The 21,343-nt window shown below is 47.7% G+C and overlaps 1 protein-coding gene across 5 annotated transcripts in view; it reads left to right on the top strand.

The window, feature by feature from the left end:
* GFRA1 (GDNF family receptor alpha 1) overlaps nt 1–21,343 on the top strand; it is a 207,245-nt gene that overhangs the window by 157,342 nt on the left and 28,560 nt on the right. For all 5 annotated transcript variants that reach the window (XM_053207848.1, XM_053207849.1, XM_027063197.2 and 2 more), the window contains 2 exons: nt 17,127–17,236; nt 19,928–20,062. In XM_053207848.1, coding sequence (XP_053063823.1) covers nt 17,127–17,236; nt 19,928–20,062 — 245 coding nt within the window. The remainder of the gene's footprint in view (nt 1–17,126; nt 17,237–19,927; nt 20,063–21,343) is intronic.

Below are 21,343 nucleotides of genomic sequence, written 5' to 3'. Positions count from 1 at the left end.
TGAGGTGGACCTAGGCGGGCGTCCTGGTTCTTCTAGGGCATGGGCAGCTGGTATCTATGCCAACGAATCAGCAGTTGGGGGTGCCTGCCCCCCAACACAGCAAACACTCAAGAAGTATGTCCCTTGCTCTTTCCGTAAGTTGTTATCATAGAGGACCAAAAAAAGAAAAAAAAAAAGCTGGAAACCCAGATATAACATTCCCTTCCCCCCAGTAGCATGCAGAGACCTTTAAAGGAGGACTGGTGGGTGGAGGGGGTAGATTCTTACTGCTTTACACTTGTATGCACCCACGGCCTTAAGCGGCATGTGGAAATGCCAAGGCGAGGCCGTATTGCCAAGCTTTCCACATCACCGTCTCTCCAGTGTGGCACCGTCAGGGAAAAGCACGGGGGCAGAGACGGGGGTGGACGGAGTCCAGAGGTGTTTGGAGCGTGTGTCATCCCAAGAACGTTCCTGTCGAGAATAGACAATTATTGACATACAAAGATACGCAGTGAGACACGGGCGGAGGTGGCCACGAGACTGTTGGGCTTCAAGTGCTGGATTCACTATTGTTGCAATTGAATAGGCAGTGGGGGGACCCCTGGCAGCCTCCAGGGGCACGTGCTACTTCAGTGACCCAGAGTCACTGTGGATAAAGGGTTCTTAGAGGTGCTTGCGTCTGAGTCAGTGATGTGAGCGATCCAGCAAAGGGCAGTGACTGACTCAGTGCCACTGAGACCGATCCCTCCTGTCTCCTGGGTGGTTCTGTGCTGTGAATCATCCTGTCAGCCCATTAGGAAGCAAGCCACGACTGGGGGCAGAGTGGCTCGTTATTCAGGAGCCCAGAATCTGCAGAGCCGGGGACAGGATGACAGGAATGTGTGGATGGCGGTGACGGTGATGAAGGTGATGACGAGGAGGGCAGCGTTTGTGTGGCATTTGCCGTGTCCCGAACATGGTGCTGAGCGCTTCGCTGCAACCCCCGAAACGGGGCTGTCGCCATCCCCTGCCCCCCTGTCACAGATGAGGAGTTCACACAGTGGTGTCCCTGGAACGAAAGCCCAGAGGGGGCCGCCTGCCTCTGTCACAACCTGTGTGCCCCTTGCAAACCGCTCACATACTTTTCCGAAGACGCTCCGTGAGTGTGGAGTCGAGTTATTCCATTTAAAACAAAAATTTTAAACAAGAGATCTTTGCGTCTTGTCAGGAGAGGCCTTACGTGCCCCTCACCAAACATTTTTCACTTCTCGTTAAAACAGTGGTTTTCGTGGGGCGCCTGGGTGACTCAGTCAGTTAAGTGTCTGACTTTGGCTCAGGTCATGATCTCACGGTGCATGGGTTTGAGCCCCGCATCGGGCTCTTTGCTGACAGCTCTGAGCTTGGAACCTGCTTGTCTCCCTCTCTCCCTGCCCCTCCCCCGCTTGCTCACGCTCTCTCTCTCTCTCTCTCTTTCTCTCTCTCAAAAATGACTAAATATTTTAAAATTTTAAAAAATAACAGTGGTTTTCAAACTTTTTGGTTTCAGGACTCCTTTACACTCTTAAAATGACTGAGACTCCCAGGGGGCTTTGTATGCGTGGGATAAAATCTATTGACACTATATTGAGAATCAAAGGTGAAGAAAGGTTTACATATTTATTACTTCATTTAAAAATGACACGAAGAAAAAAGATAACACCAAGAAGCCCTGTTCCCTGTTACCATAAATAAGAGAACAGATTTTTATTAAAAAAAAAAAAATCACTGGGGCGCCTGGGTGGCGCAGTCGGTTAAGCGTCCGACTTCAGCCAGGTCACGATCTCGCGGTCCGTGAGTTCGAGCCCCGCGTCAGGCTCTGGGCTGATGGCTCAGAGCCTGGAGCCTGTTTCCGATTCTGTGTCTCCCTCTCTCTCTGCCCCTCCCCCGTTCATGCTCTGTCTCTCTCTGTCCCAAAAATAAAATAAACGTTGAAAAAAAAATTTAAAAAAAATCACTGTATTTCCAAAACAAAACAACTTAGGGAGAAGTATGGCCCTGTTTTACTCTTTTACCATCTAGTGTCTGGCCTCAGGACACCTGGAGCCTTATACCTTCTATCTGCTCAGGCATTCACTCTTTTGTGGCATCCCACGTCATGGGGCTTCTGGAAGAACAGGGCACTCTCGTGAGAACACGGGAGAGAGAAAGGGAAATAAGAACTTAGCATGGGAAGGAAAACAGCTTTGACCTCACGGACCCTAAAAGGCTCTCTGAGATGGCCAGGTTCCCTAGACCTCATGCTGACAGCTGCCACAACAGAAGGACCAGAATAATCTTGGGCTAGATGGGTGTGTGTGTGTGTGTGTGTGTGTGTGTGTGTGCGCGCGTGCACGCAAACATTCCTGCCGCACCCTTGAACTAAGACACCCTGAGTGTGTGACAGCCCGTGCCCAGCCCATTCACCTCCAGCAGGTCAGCATGGTGAGGCTGGGCCGGTAGGAGCCGGGTGCCAGAGCTCTTGCAGAACGGCTGAGAGCTTCCGGTCAGCCGTCACTCTGGGGCCGTGTGGCAGGCTGGTGCACCGGGCCCAGCTTGGTTTCTTGCTCCGAGAGATGCCCTTCTGACAGGCAGCACCTTCACGGACAGCCCTTCCTTCTCCGTTCTGGCATGCCAGAGGGGTTCAGTGTCACGTTCGGCTCAGGCAGGCAGAACTCTGGCCAAAATCTGTCTGTGTCCAGAAAGACTCACTGGCACTTTTCTCCTAGGTAAGAGCTCGTATCACAGGTAAACTTCTGCTCCTTGGAATGCTGGGTGGGGTGGTACACCTTGATGTGAGCCATCTCAGGGGATCATTTGCCATGGTGAGAGCTAATGGATCATAATGACGTTGGACCAGGGGTAACCCTTAGAGTTGCAAATGTCAAGAACCTGGAGGTCGGAGGTTTCTTTGGTGAGCACTCAGCGGTTGAAATTCCTGCTGGAGAATTAGCTGGCTCCATCTGACAGCTTTGAACTTCTTAGGCTGGACGTCTGGGGGAGAGGGAATGCCCTCTCTCCAAGAATATTCACTCCAGCAAAGGATCTTCACACTGCTAGAAACCTTTCTAGAAAACCTTTCTCTGGAAATAGACAAAAGCCAATGGGAAATACCTCTTCCTCGTTCCAGGTTCAGAAATCCAAGTTAAAACATTTTTAGCTAAAAATAAAGTATATGGCTTGAAAAAGTGTGCTTCTTGCTTTGCATACTGGCCAGTGGTTGGTTTGTTCACTGGCTCTGCAGGACTGGAGTGCCACATGCTTTGAGGGACCCAGAGGATCAGACGCGAGTGAGCCATCAGAACAGAGTGAACCCTCCCAGGAGAGGGAGGAGAGCTGGACTCAGGAACTTCTCCCGGGTACCCCCGCTCTGTTGCAATGGTTCTCCAACGTGAGCCTGCTTTGGGATCAGCTTCTGATTCCTGACGTCTGGGGTGGGGCTTGATATTTTGCACTTCTAGAACATTCCCAATGATACTGCCTGAGTCCGCACTTGGAGAGGCACAAGAATGTGGACCAAGTGACATTGGCTGAGGTGTCTTACCCTGCTTTCAAAGGGGTCTACACAGCTGGGGGTGAGAAGGAGCTGCACAGCCAGGTCGGACTTGTTGGGCACTGATGAGGGTCAGAGAGGATAGTACCTTGTGGCTGGGCTGTGGGCTGTCAGCCCCACGGTGGCAGCAGCAGGGCGAAGACAACGCTGCAGAGTTTCTGTGCTGCACTAACGTCAGGCTCTCCTCGGAAGACTGTGGGGATCCGGTGTGAACGGCTCTGATACCGGCCTGAGTATTAGCTCCTCAGAAACCAAGGACATTGAGAAATGGCTAGTAAGTCACTGCCTGAGCAGCCCCTCTGCCAGGGGACAGTGGCCTCCTTTGCACAGAGGATGTAGACAGTTCCTTATTCATAGGCCGAGCTTGGCCTGCGATTGGAATTCATTTGGCGGAGTGATGGCTGCAAATGCAAAATAAAACAGAGGGCTTCAAGGTAATCGCTTGAAAAGGAATCCTCCTTCCAAACTGACCTTTGGAGCAATCTTTGACCCGAACTGTTCAAATGAAGACAGCTAACACGCCATGCTCTGCGTTGCTCTTGTCACGTTTTCCAGGTGGAAGCATCTGTGGTTGTGACGAGTGTGGATGGGCAGTGCCCGTGATGGGGTTGTAATGTGGATTACTCAGATACACACGCATGCTTCCGATTCAGAAGTGCTGTGGTTCCACGGGCCGAGGTGTCCTTGAAGCTTGGCCTTTACGGTGCACGGTGACGTCTCACCCCTAGCTCACTGCCGATCGTAAGAGAGGGCAAGTGATGGTACAGGTGGCGGGAGGCCAGATGCCATATCCCGAAGGAGCCCTTTGTCTGTCTTTGACCCTATCCCCCCATGGCCACCACCTCACACACGGTGTCTTGCACTGGGGGGATTCAGTGGTCCCTGGAAGGTTGAAGCCCTGTGCCAGCTTGTGCTTGGGACTGGACAATGAAGCCGAAGAGGAGCATCTTTGCCGCGGGTACCTGGTTGCCGATGCACCCTTAGGAGTCCACCCCGAAAGCCCCAGGCGTGGGGCTCCCTGGGCTGCTCCCCAGCATCCCCAGGCTCAGAGAAGGCAGAAGTGGTGTTTTCCGGGTATACAAGAGGGGCCACCAAATATCGTCCACAGGATTCTGGGAGACCGTCCTCTTGAGGGAGCTAGGCTAAGTGTTCCTTGGCCACATGGGGCGTGTGTGATGGCTTCAGGTGGCTTCCGAACCCAGTCGAAGTCCTATTTGCGTGCAGAGTCTGGCCCTCGCTGGCTGAGGATCCTGATCATCTCCTGGATTCCTCTATACCTGCCCTTTCGTGTGAAGGAGGAGAGACATCTGTCCCATTACCTGCTCCTAGGCCTGTGGTGGGAGAGAAAGAGCCAACATTGCAAAGCGCCTTGAGAGTCATAACAGTAACATTCCTATTTAGCCCTTTTCTGTGCCAGGAAGTGGGTTCCAGGCCTTGATCCTTCTCGCAGCCCTGTGGAGGAGATGCTGTTAGTGTCTCTGCCTTTTCTACACGGGGAGATGCAGAGATGAAGCATGGCAGTAGGGGCGGTGGAGATTTGAACGCACGGTCTGATGTCAGGGCTCCTGTCCCTTCCCACTATGCCCACACACAAGCTCTGGGGAGGCTCCACACACGGGTCTGCTTTTCCGGGAGAGGCACCCAAGGAGACGGTCCCAGCCAGGCCAGCCCCTACCAGGCGCCTTCTGTCTCCGGCCTCAGGAATGTTCTTTGAGGTCAGGAAAAGGCTGGTTGGGAGTGCTATTAACTTCTCCCCGTGGGCCTGGGAAGCCCCGGTTTTTGTACCCCTCATTTCCTGATTTCAGTGGTACCCTCTGGGGTGCCTGTATACACAGCCTGGGGAGGAAGGTGCTCAGTGAGGGAAGTCCTGCAATGAGGGATTTCTCTACAGAGCTGTGGCGTGGGATTGCATTTAGCCCTGCTGAACAGTCACAACAGATATTATTTTTTTATGTTTTTAAACTGCAAGCATTATTAAACAAAAAGAATGCCCACTAATTCTGTCATTACACTTTATTGGACCTAGTAAATAACACTTATATCCATTTAAATCAGATTTCAGCTCCTCAAGCATGTGCAATTCACATCAAAATGGCGGCAGAAGTCCAAGAACTAAAATTTAAAAAATGAACATTCATTCCTCTATCAGTGTTGTGGGGGTGAGTATGAGTTTAAGAATCTGTGGTTTTCTTTTCAAAATGTGGCTCTGACTCTTACCAGCTCCATGACTTTAGCTGATTGCTGACCTTTCTGGATCCCAGTGCCCTCCACTGTAAAATAAGGCTAACCCCGGGTGGTCAGGCTATTGTGTGTTAAATGATGCAGGCCTCTGAAGCATCGCAACAGTGACTGGGTCCAAGTGAATGCAGTCCTTGTCAATACCTTGTCTGGGGCAGTTAGACATGGGCCGCTGTTTCTCCTCTCCTCCTCTGTGCCGAACACCAAGACATCATGATGAAGATCAGTCTATAGGTGATTGGAGCCATGGTGTGTGGCACTTGGGATTCATTCATTCATTCACTCATTCACTCATTCAGGAAATATTTATCAGACATTTACTTGGTGCCAGACGTCAAGCCAATCCTGGGCGCTCATCTTCTTATGGTGGAGACAGGACTATTAACAAGGTGAAGACATAAACTAGGAAATGTAGGAGAGAACATGTGGGCGGGAAGGCCAAAGTGGACGCCCTCCTTGGGGCTCAGAGCCAGTGAAGCAACGCTGGGGGGGAAGCTCCCCCCTGAGAGCACTGTGAGTGGGTCACAAGAAGCCCTAAGGCCACCTGGTTGGATAGAGTGGTTGAGGGGACAGTTTACTAGAAAATAACTTATTTGGACCATGGAAATCAGCTCCATGGCCCTAAAGAATAAAGGGAGAAACGTTCTTTGAAATTCAGCTGAGAGCTTTAGGGAAATTGGAGCTGGGAGTATGGGGGAGGGGCGGCTGTTGACCAGAGGATATGCAAAGTGAGAATGGATTACTAAAGGGAGTTTAGATTTTCTGAAAAAGGGAGCATTAACCTCTGATGGCAATGGAATAAGTGATATATTCTTTTGACGCGTAACACCGCAGTTCCCTGTCTCCTGAGCATTGCCCCATCCAGGAAGGAAGATATTAGGGACTAGTTGTTTGCAGAGCTCAAAGTCTCTGTTGACCTTAAAACAACTTGTCTGGAAGAAAAACGACCTAGTGTATATTTACTATTGAACATAATTTTCCTTAGGAAGTCTGCAACCCTATTAAAGATTAATAGGGAATCTTATTTTCATATGTTTCTGCTTAAAGTCTGTTTGTGCAAGTGTAGGCTGTGAGCCATTCAGACATCCATTTACCTTCTTTCCCCACCCCCTCCCAGGGCAGGCAGAAGTTAGGCTCCTTTAATGTGCGGAAGGTAAATTAACATTCTGCTGAGCAGAGCTTGGAGCTTGGGACTCAGGTACCACAGAGGTATTTAGTGCTTGTCCTCTGGGGGCAAGGGCAAGGGGAGGAATTTTGCAAATTATTAAAGTCAAGAGAACATGTGTAATTTCAATTTTTCATCTTCTGGGAACCCCCCAAAGAAGCGAGGTTTGACTGAAGGAGGCCAGACGGCATTTGGGATAATTTCTAGAATTTACCTGTGTTTCTCTGAAGTAATTAGAGTTCAGTTTCTCTGGCTATAAACATCACCATGCGACACTTCTTTCTGAGCATACAGACGGCACCCTTTTACATTTATACAGGCCTGATGCTAGCCAGCTCGGTAGAGGGTCACATATGGGGACCATGTGTAGTGACCTGTAGAATTGCTCTGACCTGTTTCCGTGAGTGTGACTCCGTTGGCCTATAAAACACATTTCTCTGCTAGAGGATGTGGAAGACTCATAGGAGACATCTCTCTTGGGTCTTAATGGTAGGAATGAGCCTGATGTTAATCATGAGTGTATTGAGTATGTGTAGACCTCAAACAGGTGGATTTGACCTCAAGACAAAGCATCTTATATGGCGAGTTATTAGCAGATGAATTATAAGAAAAATGTCAGTGTGGCTGTCCCTACCTTAGGGCTTCATAGAGGTCTCAGGATCAGTGTGACCTTCTGGGCTGGTCCAGAGCAGAACAGAAAACACAGCACAGATGAGTCCTCTTCTTGTAGTGTTGAAGGACTTAACTGTCATTTAACTGGAGTAAGTGAAGCTTCAGGGAAGTTAAGGTACTCACCCCAAATGCCACGTTTAGCAAGTGGCCGCGTTGAAATTGGGTCCTGGTCCATTTTCAAATTCTATATTCAAAATCTCTACTGTGCACTGACATTTAGTAGTGTTTTCGTTTTCTGTCGCTGCTGTGGCAGATTACCACAAACCTGGTGGCTTTCACACAGATTTAGTCTCTTACCTTTCCAGACATCAGCAGCCCTGCACAGGTCTCACCGGGCTGAAATCAAAGTACCCTCTGGACTGAGCTCCTTTTGGAGGCTCTAGGGGTGAATCCGTTTCCTTGACTTTTTCCCACTCCTTGGCTCTTGGCCCCTGCCCCATCTTCAAAATCAGCAAAAGCTGGTCTAGTCTTTTGCACATGGCGTCTGACCTCCTCATCTGCCTTCCTCCTCCACTTTTAAAGATCTTATGATTACACTGAGCCTACCTGGATGATGCAGGACATTCTGCTCACCTCAGGATCTAAAACTACAATCACATGTGCAAAAAGGCCCTCGCATGATGTCAGGTAACCTATTCCGTGGTTCCAGGGACTACAGTGGAGTGTAGACATCTTATTCTGCCTATGGTAGGTTTCCTTATGAGGTATGTTTTTAATTTTTGATAAATCATGAATCGTAGAACCAGTTTTTCCCGAGTCGTTGCTAGAAAGCACAGAGCCAAATATGTAGCTTTTAGCTTGCCAAGGGTGTGTGTGCATTTTGTCCTGGCCGTACCACTGCTTCTGTCTTATCTTTAAGTGGCCCCAAACATCCTCACTCATTTTTACGTGTATTCTGTTGCATCAAAGCTACATCTAAATGCATCTCAAAATTCTTTCTGAAGTGAGAGAGTGGGCATAAATAATTAAGTGAAATCATAGTGGGTGACCTTTGCTGCCCCAGGATTCCTGAGCAGTTGGCTTGGAGCTTCTTAGGTTCCAGGATAAACGTGAGGCAACTTTTGCACTTCGCTCCTAAAGATGGAGGTTCCTGCAGAATTTTACAAAGCAAATTCATACCATGTTGGTCTGGGGCTTTAAGGCACGGTTCTATGGGTGAAACGTTGGCGGAACATCTAGATTTCGGTGCCCAAGGAGAAACCTGGTGGCCAAAAGTCACAAAACTGATCACTAAAGTTGCCCTGCAGCCATACAAAAGACTTATTGGATAAGATTGACTCTTAAAAGAGTTTTAGCATATTTGTCACAGATGGCTATTGGGTATCTGAAAGCTTTATGATAATTTAATCATCCAGAAAACCTCCAGTTTCTTTTCTCCCTTGATTTCTTCCTGTAGAAACAAACATGGCCAAAGCTAAGTTTTCTGCACCAAAGGACGTGTTGTGGCATGGATAATACAAAACAACTTTATTTGACTTGGGGATGCAGCATGGGACTGTTTGAGGAGTTTCGGCGCCCTACTGTGACTTACGGCCTGCTTTTGCTATGACCATTAGTGTGTGCCTTGGAGAGATTGGTGAGGGCGGTCAGGGAGGGGTGCTGGCCGGAAGACAGCTCTGGGGTATCCCATCCGAGGCTGCCAAGAGCCCCTTCACCGTCGGAGTGGACTCCCTTGCCAACTGCCATAGCTTACTTTTCAAATTTGCCACGTAGAGATTAGCTGTCAAGCTCTGTCAGCCACTCTGCAGATGTTGATTGACAGCTGTCAGTGTTCATGCAGGGTGGCTTCGTGAGGGATGTCGAGATCGATCAGATGGTGACCCGACTTCCTTCAGGGGGCTGCTGCTGCTTGATGTCATCAGAGAGGCTAAGGATACATTGCACCTCTGTCCTGAAGGCTGCTTGCCCTGAGTCCCCACCCTGGAGAGACACCCCAAGCAGGACATAGGGACCAGAGCCATGTGTGACTTCACCTGCATCTCCCAAAGTCCTTCCTTGGTAGGTCAGGCTTTGTCACAGCACTGTGGATCATGCCAAGAGGGCGATGTCCCTAGCCTTCTGTGACCCTGATGCTGGGCCCAGAGCTACCAAGGTAGTGGATAAGCAGTTGTGATCAGGGTTCTCCAGTACGAGTGAGGAGGGAGAGGGGTGTTTGTTCAATGGGTTATAGCCTCCAAGTATCAGGATGAAGCCGACCAGGATGAAGCCGACAGGCATTGATCTCTACTTGGCCACAAGGGCCATCTTGTCCCAGGAAACAGCATCAGACAAGGCTTCTTGGACCTCACAGTACTCTTCTCGAAAAATGTGGGATTGCAGTTTGGCTGAGTCAATGAGAAGTGCGTTAAGTGGCTGAGGCTTTGATCATCCCACCAGGAGTGGGAGCCCACATGAAAGGGCTGAGAAACTCAAGATGTGCAGAGCTTTGAGTGTTTGGGCCTAGGTATGTGAACCCGCCCCAGGGCTTTTGCTCCGGAGTGGCCACACTCACTCCCAGGCCTGGGGAAGACTGGCCTTCTGAAGGGTGGCCTGACTACCCCCCTCCCCAGCTCCACAGACTCCCCCCCGGAGAACATGCTGGGCTTTTGCTCTAAGAGGCCTGTGTGCACACCACAAAGTGGGGAACAGCAAGGCAAGAAAACACCTCTGCAAAATGTCTTGAATATAGGCTCTGATTTGCTGGAGGATGTTTTCCAGATGTTCTCCAGTAGGCTGCTGGGGGAAGAAGGGCTAAGGTAATTTTCTAAAAACAGAAAGAGAAAAATCTGTTTTGTGTCACTGTACCAGAAAATCACCATTCCAGAACTCTTGCTTTGTCTTCCCGGCTCTAATATTAGCAGCATGTTTTTCAAATTATTTTTATTCTGTGTAAGAGATGAACGGCATTAAGAAACTTACTGATATTTAGTTGTTTAAAAATATGTCTTTTCCCCTAACCCCCAGGGGAATAAATAGCTTTTTTAAGAATGACTTTTTTCTATGTGCTCATAGGACTGCGGGGTATTAGGTAACACTGCAGGATTCCTGGCTTCAGACTTCTCAAATTTGTGTTGGTCAGAGTCGCCGCCTTCAGTTACCCAGATGTAGCCCGAGTCTGTGATATAGGGGCCAGTGGAAGACAGGCTAAGATGTGCATTTCTCAGTGTTGAGCTTGCTGTGGGTTGTTTTGCAGCAAGGGCTTAACGTTGGAATGGGCTAGGAATTGGGGAGCAAACAGATGAAGGGATGGGAAGTGAAAATGTATCAGGCAATGTGTCTCCTGAGTTCCGGGTGAGGCGCTTTTATATAATTTGTATAATTCGTTTTCCCAGCAGCCACCTAGAGCGACTGTGGATGGCATCCGCCCCATTTCCCAGGTGAAGAAATGGAGAGTTGGGGAAGTGAACTCATTTGTTTAGGTGTGAGACCCTGAAAGGTGGAGTTGGGGTTAGAAAGAGGTGCGCGTCCCTCTCAGGCCTGGCCTGCTTTGTTTCCTTTAACTTTGTTTCCTTTAATTGAGAAAACTTTCGGAGACTCAATGGCTTGCACTGAAAACCCAGACTTTAAAGCCCTGATGTTCACATTGGACTCAGAGAAAAATGCTAGTAATTTCTTACACAAACAGCTTAATAAAAGGATCCTGTCTCAAGGTTCTGGCTTTCTACAGGGGGCAGTCAAAGGTCTGCAGTCCTGTGTGGGCAGTCCGCAAAGCCCCTTAATTAAGGGAAGCCTAATTCATTGGTAGACTTACCACCCTCCTATGCAGGGTTCTGTCTGCATCCTTGGCCCCTGCTGTGCTCCCGAATGTCATTCAGAGTGTTCGCTGAGGCTGTAAAGTCAGTGGAACATCATTAGGAAGAAGGCTCTGCAGAACAATCTGGTCAAATGATGGGAGGGGGAGAGCAATTATACACTTGATGACTTCAGTCAGATCCCTGGGAACTTCAAATCCAGCACCCTCTGCATATTTCCCTTCCAAGGCTGTCACCTACCATCGGCCACTGCTCACCGTGTGACTCCGACCAAGAGCTTAACCCTTTTAGCCTTCAGCTGTCTTGAGTGCGAGATCAGGGGATCTACTAGAGGAATCTGGGTCTCTGTACTCAAAGGAAACCCAGTGCCTAAGACACTAAAATCATGTGTAATGGAATCATGGATGAGAACAATAATAATGCTTTGAAAACAAGTGTTCTTTTCTTTCTTTTTCTGAGTATCTTGAAGTGTCCCATAGATTGTATTGCTGAAGTGGAAGGGTAACCCAAGAGCTAAGTAGTTCAGCAACGTCTGCAGGAGTTCTGGGTAGTTCATATCAGAGCCTGGATCTCATTCAAAACCTCACAATTCCTCGTCCAGAGTTCAGTTCCACCAACCATGTGGCTTGTGTCCAAGAATGGGATTCATCCTGGAAAAAAAAATTCAAAAGAATGGGATGATCCAGGATGAGTTAAACTGGTCATCACTCACATCGTTTTTTTTTTTCCACCTGTTTGCCATAACACCTTTTTCCTAAAAATGTTTCTGAAAAAGAAGGTAAATGATTCCCCCCCCCCCCCCGTCAAAAGACCATATGCTGTTTGAGGAGATTCTCCAAGATTTTATGGTTATAATCATTTTTCTATTTCCAGTTAGCAGCGTGCTTCCTTTAGTATATTTCCTGCATAAACCACTGTTTTCTCTTCAGCAGATTTCCTAAGGCTAACTTGGCATTTGCTGGCGTTTTCCTCCTCTTTGAGGGTGGGAATTTTCTCTTTCGGAGGGAGATGCATTTCTACATTACTGCCTATTCATCTCCTTTTCATTTTCTCAGAGAAAAACAGTCAGGTTCATCACTGCTTGTAGTCATGGAGATTTCATGTCTCCAGAAGAAATCCAATTGTGGAATTTCTTTGTTAATCCCACACTGGACGTTTAAGCTTTTGTGTTTGGATCAGTGCAGCCGAGGCGGGGAAGGCACTGAAACAGGTTACAATGTGACTCTTAACCCAAGATGGGCAGGGGAAGCATGTTCAGCAAGGGCTGTCCTGGGACAGCTGGGGGATGGGAGCTGGGGGGTAGCAGGCGCTCAGACCATAGTTGGCGAATGGACAGATGAAGATCTTAAGCTATAACCCTTTGCAAGATGCTCGCATCCCGCCTGTCACCATCTTCCTTGTGGACCTGTCCTCTCCTGCGTTCTCCCCACAGCACCACTGTGTGCTGAGTTACCTGTGCCTTGATTCTGCCCCTCCTTTCTACAGTCTAGAAAACCCGCCTCTAGTAAAACCTGCCTCTAGTAAAACTCACCTAGTAAAACCCTCCTCTCCGTGCATCCTCTTTTCTTCCTCTCCTTCAGGTCCTCAGATCTCCCCACTGGCTCTCCACTGGCTTTAGTCTCCTATTGGCCAATATCCTTTGGCCAGTGTCCTGCTTCCCCATTCCTGCTAGAATGGTGAAGGCACAGAGTAGGTCTCCAGCAAATCTTTGCTGAACACCTGAGCGACCCCGGAGTCTTCCTAATACGCAAACCTGATCACGTTAGTTCTCTGTTTAAAAACCTTCATTGGTTCCCACTGGTTTTAAGATAAAATCCAAACTCTTAGGTCATTCAAGGCTCTTCACATCCTTGCCAGCATCATCACCCATCACTCACCATTCCCCTCGTGTGGCTCAGCCATCCCAAGTGCACAGCTCACAATGGTCTGGGTGATGGATGTGTTACGTTTAGTAGTTGCAAATGATTTCCGGCTCTGGAGTCTGATATTGAGTGTGGTCGCGCTCCACCGCAGAGGTCTACAACCTGGAGGGAGTTACTTCACCTCTCTTTGTTTCCGTTTCTTCATCTGTAAAATGGGCTGGTAGGATTACCTTCTAAGGTTGTTATATTAAACGTGTGCCTACATGTCAAGACCTTAAATCAATCTGGCAAGACAAACATTCCATTGTCATTACCCCGGGAGTACCATGAACGTGCTGACTTTGTCACATGCCGCCCCCTCCTGCCTGGTATATCCCCTCCACCTTTGTTGGATGGAGTCATCCTGTGACTCTCAGTCCCAATGTCATGGCTTCTCTGAAACCAACATCTAGCTGTGTCGCGTCAAAAGCTTATTAACACGCGGCATCAGTGTTAATATGTGTGCGGTCATATCTTGGTTCTACTGCTCACTATTTGACTCTAGGCTAAACTTGCTAAGATGTGGTTCCCTCCTGAAATTTGGATAAGAAAACAACTGTCCCTACCTTATTAGAGTTGTTGGAAAAAATAAAAAGTGTGTAAAGACATACCTGACACTTACGAAATACTTCATGTCTGATATTATTTTTATTAGCGGCCTTTCTGTCATTTATCAAGAACTAGCCACTGTATTGTTATCATCTTTTTATTTGTCTCTCTTGGTGGGTTGACTTCAGAGACAGAGAGTTTACTGACTACACCGCAAGCACCTGGCACATCTTTCAGGGGCGGAACCATGGAACTGACAGGTCAGCTGCTTTGTCAGTACATGTAACCAACATGTGACTTTAAGAGATTTCAGAGGCTGGGGTGCCTGGGTGGCTCAGTCAGTTAAGTGTCTGACTTTGGCTCATGGTGACGATCTCATGGTTCGTGGGTTTGAGTCCTGCATTGGGCTCTATGCTGGCGGTGCAGATCCTGCTTGGGATTCTCTATCTGTCCCTCCCCTGCTCTCTCTCTCTCTCTCTCTCTCTCTTTCTCAAAATAAATAAATGTTTAAAAAATAGAGGATTGTGTCCATCTGTAAGAGAAGATGTTAGGAAGGATTAAATAAATAAATAAACCTAAAAAAAGAGAGATTTCAGAGAACTGTGTCCGTCTGTAAGAGAAGATGTTAGGAAGGAAGGGTGTTTGAGGGCCGACTGTTTTCTTTCTTTGGGAGGTACTAAACACGAGATGAAAACTGATCCTACACCATTTCATTTGGCCCAAATGACCGGGGATGGAGAGGAAGCCGCACCAGGAGGGTCGGGACCTCACTCCCGAGACATGACGGGTGCTTTGTCAGGAGGATTGAACACATCATAATAGTCCTAAACGGGGTTGTGCAGATACGTAGTAAACACCCGTTTCTCCAAGAACAACACAAAGCCCTCATTTGCGATCACCACGGTGCAAATACTCCTACTGTGGTTACTCTCAAACTACCACCATGCTGTTAACCAACTCGCGAAATCCCTGAAAATACACCAGTTGGCCAGTAATGAGCTGGTTCCAGCACAACGCTGGATAAACTTCCTCTGACTTCAGTGTTTCTCTCAGTAAAATGCAAATCCCCTGAAGTTACCATCCTGTCTCCAAGTAGAGACATCAGTAGGAGGTGGGTCCACTGTGAAAAACAAAACCATGGAAATGTTAGTGTTTTGGCAGTGCTGCATGTGCTCAAAATTAGTTTGAAACTCTTTTCTGTCCACTGGCTGTGTTCCTCTTAGGACCAGGGATCTGTGCCGACAATCTTCTCTCGTAAAGCAGCCTGTCCAGGGTTCTGCTCAGAGCAGTATATCTGGTTTTATCCTCCCCATCAGGGTTATACTCTCTGCAGCAGACTGACTCAATTAGCCCTTCATTCCAGAGTCCAATTGTGAGTCAATTCTGAGGTTGTTAAACAAAATGAATCTGGTGGCATTAGCCTCTCGCTGAAGGATAGTAATCCGCATCACGGCGCTGTTCGGTTAATAGGCTGCTTGAGAGACTACAGGAAACGGGGACTTGGAGACAGAGCGACCTTTCGTCCATCTCTGGGGGACAGGCCGGAAGCACGGGACTGCCAGGGAAAGAGAGCCGCTCAGGTTGTGTGCCGAACTAGAGCCCCAGCTGCCTGAACCGCATTTGGCCTTTGCGGAGTTAGGAGCCCAGGAGCACTAGATCATTAACTTTCATGACCAGGAAAATTCTTCTGAAATTAACACTCAGTCCAAGCCGGATGCCATTGGAGCCAGTTGAGTAAGCCTGAGCCACCGTTAGGGATTTCCTCTGAAAAATAAATCCTTTAACCAGGCTACAGAAAATGGCCCGGTTTTATGCCCTTCAGTGTGTTCAATTAGAGTCTGAAAACATCAACTAGGCTTAGACGGTGGGAGATCCGGGCGCCCATACAGGCACGCATAAGCCTCATTTGGAGGATTTCGCCAAACCACTTAGCTTCAGCACCTGCCCCGGGGATTGGCGGTGATGGAACCAGGCACCTATACAGAGCGCACAGATCGGCACAGGTAGCGAGGCTCAGACACCCCTCTTTAAAAGGGTTCAAGGAGAGACCAGCCCCTCACAAACACCGTGCTGCCTTTGCAGTGGCAGTGAACTTAGAGGACTTGGTGGGCCTTCTAACTCTATTCTAGTTAGAGTCGTAGTAAAGGGACACCTTAATGGGCTTCCTGCGGACATTTTACAAACCTCTGATATCCACACATCCCTCCTCGCTCTGGCCCACGGATGCAAGGTTGTGTCTATCCTCAATATGCTGCGTAAATACAGTTTCTTGCATGGAAAGAAGTAAAAGCAGCCCTGTGTGTGTGTTGGCTGCCGGCGTGGGGAAGCTGAAGTGAAAAAAGCTGAGACAACCATCCATTGTCTCCCATAATTGCTGGATAATTTCAGTTCTCTCGGAGTCCATTGTGTTCTTCACTCAGAAGCAGAGCTGTTGTCTGCTGAGATGACCTCAGAGGTGGCCCCGTCCTCATTCAGGATTTCTCCAACAATACCCTCTTCAGATTGAAAAACAGCCAGTTAGCCACAAACAGTCCTCTTCCTCGCCCGACCAGCGTGTCTGTTGTCCCTCTTCACCCTCTTGGGTCTCTGCCATGTCGCCACCGCTCAGGGCTTCCCAGTGGACTGTGTGGGTCCCTGGGGAGTCCCCAAACTGCAGATACGTACAGTAGTTGGTCAGTGGTTCCTCCATGCACCGCCTCCCACCAAAGGCCCAGTCACACAGTGACACCTCACCCAGAGCCAGCGTCCCTGTCCCTCCTTCTTTCCCCTCCAGTTCTGGAGAGACGAGCCCCTCCTCCGTGTCACTTGGCTGGAATAAATCTCTGTCCCCTGGGCTGTTGGATGAGAGATAACTTACAAGACAAATACACGTATTTTTAAAGCCAGCAGGAATTACGGGAGCAGATGGGCTGTAGGATCCTATTTTGATGCCAGGGACATGTTTCTGTATAAAGTAAATATTTTCCCAGTGTGGATCTCTGGTGAGTGTGTAGAGAAGCATATTTCCTAAAGATGCAAATAAGTCTGTCAGAAATAAATATTGAATGCAAACTTCAAAGCATCTAGATTTCTCCCGTTATAGGCCCTGAAGACTTCTCTGCAAATAAGCAGACACACAGGTAGGCAAGGGCCGGGTGAAGGCGGGGACAGCGAGGGGGGCAGGGGAGGTATATAAGAGAGAATGCTAACATCCTAAGAGTTCACATTGTATTTATTTATGTATTTTTTTTTTTTTTGGTGTGGACAAAGGCTTGTCAACGAAGGAATAAAGTTACGTTTGTCCAGAAGCTAATGTAGGGTATTTCAAATCACCCCCTTTTCGCCCTTTCTTCCCACTGTAGATCTCGCCTTGCGGATTTTTTTACCAACTGCCAACCGGAGTCAAGGTCTGCCAGCAGCTGCCTAAAGGAAAACTATGCTGACTGCCTCCTCGCCTACTCAGGGCTTATTGGTAAGATCGGGGAGAAGCGGGACGGGAGGAAAGTCTGGTTTACAAATACTCACAGACTCTTCCCGTTGTAGCCTGTCACTGTCTGTGAAAGGAAGAATCTCCCGGTCACCCTCTGTGCTGGGGCTTTGCTGTTAAGCCCTATAGGACTCACCTTTAAAAAAAAATAAGGCAACTGAGGATCCTGGATATGCAAGGGCAGAGGCAGGAAGCAGGGAGTGTTGCAGTGCAGGTGAACTACAGTATGAGCACCTGACAAGCATCTCAGGTGGGGAACTGACCACACAGAACAACAGCAAGGAAGGAAGCGTGACTGTGGAAAAGGGAAGCAAGTCAAACCAATTTAACTGAATTAGAGAACGTGGAAGTCATTCGGTCTGGGGACATAGAAAAGGCTGTTCCCCAGAAATGGCCCTTTGGAAATAAAACCCCTCACTGACTGGGGTCCTTCTCGCCATTGGTATTCTTGGTAATTCAGCTCCTGGTATTGCAGGGAGTGATTTAGCCTAAAATTTCCCTCTGAGAAGAGAGATAGCGGAAACAGTGTTTTCTGCCTCTCAAGACCCAAGAAGAACCAGGTTCTGGGCATTCAGGGCAACAGCACAGTTAGGGTACCAGTGAGTTAGAAGAGTCACAAGCGAGGCAAATTTGTGTCTGTGGATAAAGGGGTAGGCAGGAAGAAAGGCAGGTGTTCCGGATCCTGGGGCCTGAAGAAGCCTCGATGGCAGGGCTCCGTCACGATTGACATTTGAGGACAAACGCGTAGTGGGCTGTGGAGGGGTGAGGAAAATCACAGTCGTCAGAAGTGTGATGGCTCAGCCATGGTGTGTGTTCCTGTCAGGATCGCACAAGTCACCAGGCGGGAAGAACTTCCCACCAAGAATGACAGCACAGACTACGGTTTTTGTCACCAGAGTGCCTTCAGCAAGAGCTTTTGAGAAAAACATCAGCGATGGTACTTAATGCAGGCATATTACAGGTGCCTGCACACCCATCCCAGGGTTTTTTGAAAGGACACCTGTGTTCTCTTGGGCAATGCCTTTCACCGGTGTTGTTTACCATTTTTGTGTACGTGTCCCAATGAGTGTATCTTCCTTGAGTCAGTATTCCAAATTTGCATTCACCCTTTCCTTTTCTTAAGTCTCTAGTAGGGGTTACTTACCAACTATGGAATTATAGGTTTAAGAACCAATGGAAATAATTAAGGCATGCTCATTATAAAAAGTTAAAAAAATACAGAGAAACCCAAGGAGACAGTAGGAAGGATCTACAACTCTACTCCCAGACCTAATCACTATTAACACCTTAGTCCATATCCTTCCAGGTATACATGCTCATTAAATCCTCCATGAGTAGACAAGGCATGTTGCTGCCAGGCATTTCTGGCTTGGCAAACCATTACATGCCTGAGGTTGATGAAATACTCATCGCGTAATGGAATGAAATGGTTGAGGCGACGCACTTTACAGACCAAAATTAACTTCCCTCTTGGGTCTGGATCTTTCCCTCTGCATTGGTTCTAACTTCTTTTAGGACAAAGCCTGTGCCTGCTTCTTCCACGTTGTCAGAGATCCACAATGGTGCCAGGCATTCAGTGGCTTCTTAGTACACATGTTTTAACCTCTTGACTCAGTGTTTGGGGTGCCTTTTCCTTTCTCACTCAAAGTTAGGTGCTCACTGTCTGCTGTGGGTCAAAGTTCCCATCACAGAGTATAATGGGAGATCACGTAGTTCAGATTGGTAAGGAACGTAGGGCAAAGAAGATATGTCCTTGACCCAGAAGAGCTCACAAAGCAATTTTTCTTCTGTCTATGAACCAAATATATCCTGTGGATCACTGACCACCTATTACTTCTTACATCCACAAAAATGTATAAAAACAGAAGGCTTCTTGGCATGAATAGGCATCGCCTGGTGCAAGCCACCCAGAAGAAGACATTTGGGTTGTATTAAGTATAAATTCATTGTTTATTTGCTCCAGCACAGAACTCATCAGAAAAACCATGAACACAAGACGATGTAGGCAAGAGAGACCACCCAGCATTTCTTTGAGGACTTTTGAGGACTATTGAGACAATACTCTAGAAGCCATCAGCTTAGAGAATTTCCGTTGTTTATTTCCAATTCCTTCACAATTTGGAAGACTTTGTTTTAAATCAGTTGAGAGTCTGGTGACCAGAGGCCTTGTTATATATGTTCAGGATGTGTGGTAACCCAAAGGATAGCATCTAAGCTTCCCGTGTTGCTTTGAAGAAGCCATTTGCTTCCAAGGAAAATGGATTCGAAGTCCTAAAAGGATTTTTAAGATATGTAAAACCAGTTCTATCTATTTATGAAGATTAATGACATTTTCGAGAAAATGCAAGGGATTTGGGAACTCATGCATTCTAAGTTAATTCTCTCCTACTCCATAACATCCATACCATTTGTGCAGAAAAAAAAAAAATACCCTAAGCGCAGCTGAAGGAGTTCTGTTATAATTTTTTAAGTAAATGTGTAAATTATTTTATGTGCTCAAGATAAATTGCCAAGAAAATGCACTGCTTAACATAATTTCCCACTCAGCAAACACAATGTTTGTAATTATCCATGGTGCATCCACCATCAGAGGAACATTTGTTTTCTCTTTTAGGCTATAGAAAAGTCTGTATCATCACACAAGAAGAACAAGATGCCTTGTTTTTACTTTTTTAGGTACAGTCATGACCCCCAACTACATAGACTCCAGTAGCCTCAGCGTGGCCCCATGGTGTGACTGCAACAACAGTGGGAATGATCTGGAAGAGTGCTTCAAATTTTTGAACTTCTTCAAAGACAATACATGTCTCAGTGAGTTTAAAAAAAAAAAAAGGAAGGAAACACAAGCGTGCTCTCGTCTCTGTTCAAGCTGTACCTTCATGTCTCTTGGGTCTGCCTCTTCTCTCTCTCTGTCTCTCTCACTCTCTCTCTTTCTGTCGCTTTTTGTCCTGATCTCTGATGGTGAATCCAGCATCTCTTGGCCACACTACGCAATGCAGCAGGGAACAGAGCAAGTCAGTGCTGCTAAGTCTGTGAATCCAAAGGCCTAAGAGAGCAAGAGATTCAAACAACGGAGGGTACATTATGTCGGATAGAACACTCCTACCCACAGATCAAATTTTGATCTTGGCAACCAACACAAAGTCTGTTCCAAAGGTTCTTAAAACCTGGGCACGATATACGATGTGAGAAGCTCAGACAAATTAGATGGGGGTAGGCCTCCAAGGGCTCTCTGAGAAAAATTAGAACGTTAACATCAATAGCCCCCTGGATGATCAGGATTGGCTCAGAGGAGAAGCAACAATTCTTGAGTGGGATAAGCTGGCGATGTGGCCAGGAGCCTCAGGATGTGTTATCTCGGGAGACAGAGTTGAGCACTAAGGGGGCTCCTGCTTGGAAATAGTTTCGGCTCTGATTGCGGTGTCCTTCAGGCAGTTAGAAAACACGTTTCCCAAAGGGTGAGGGATAGAGAGAATTGTTCAGGTGTGAACAATGGGCATGCGTCGGACTGGGCCAGGTCTCCCTTTTATCCACTGAGATATGCACACTGGAGGTGACAGTCCAGCTGAGATGCTTGAGTACCTCACTCACACGTTGTGGCAGCCACCTTTAATTTATTGGGAACCTTCGACTCACTCTATAGGGAGTGCAATATATATATTACCTCATTTACTATAATCTGGGCAAGAGCCCTCGGAGATATGGGTATTATTGTCTCCATTTCACAGTTGAGTAAACAGCTGTTTATTCGTATAGACCGTCCGTGCAAAGGTGGATCCGAAGCCCGAGTGCCTTTCTCTGCAGCCCCTGTCCCCCGTGGGGGGACTCATTTGCTTTTGCCTCATTCACCTAAGTGAAATTGAAAATCACACACATATTCAGAAGTGCGGAGACATTTGCTACGATGCTGGGTGTACCGCTGAATTGTACCTCGGATCTCTTGTTTGGTCTTGACTTGAAAAAAAGAAATGTATGTATATATCCCTCTTTTCCACATCCTGCATAGTCTTCTGGTAGAATGCAAGTTTTAATGAAGATAAAGCAGTGACAACATAGGTTAGTATGGGAGAAGATCATACTCACACTGGCTGG

Source organism: Acinonyx jubatus, chromosome D2 (genome assembly GCF_027475565.1).
Source record: "Acinonyx jubatus isolate Ajub_Pintada_27869175 chromosome D2, VMU_Ajub_asm_v1.0, whole genome shotgun sequence".
Taxonomy (NCBI): Eukaryota; Metazoa; Chordata; class Mammalia; order Carnivora; family Felidae; genus Acinonyx; species Acinonyx jubatus.
The sequence above is the reverse complement of the archived record's forward strand: the minus strand, read 5'-3'. Positions and strand labels throughout refer to the sequence as shown.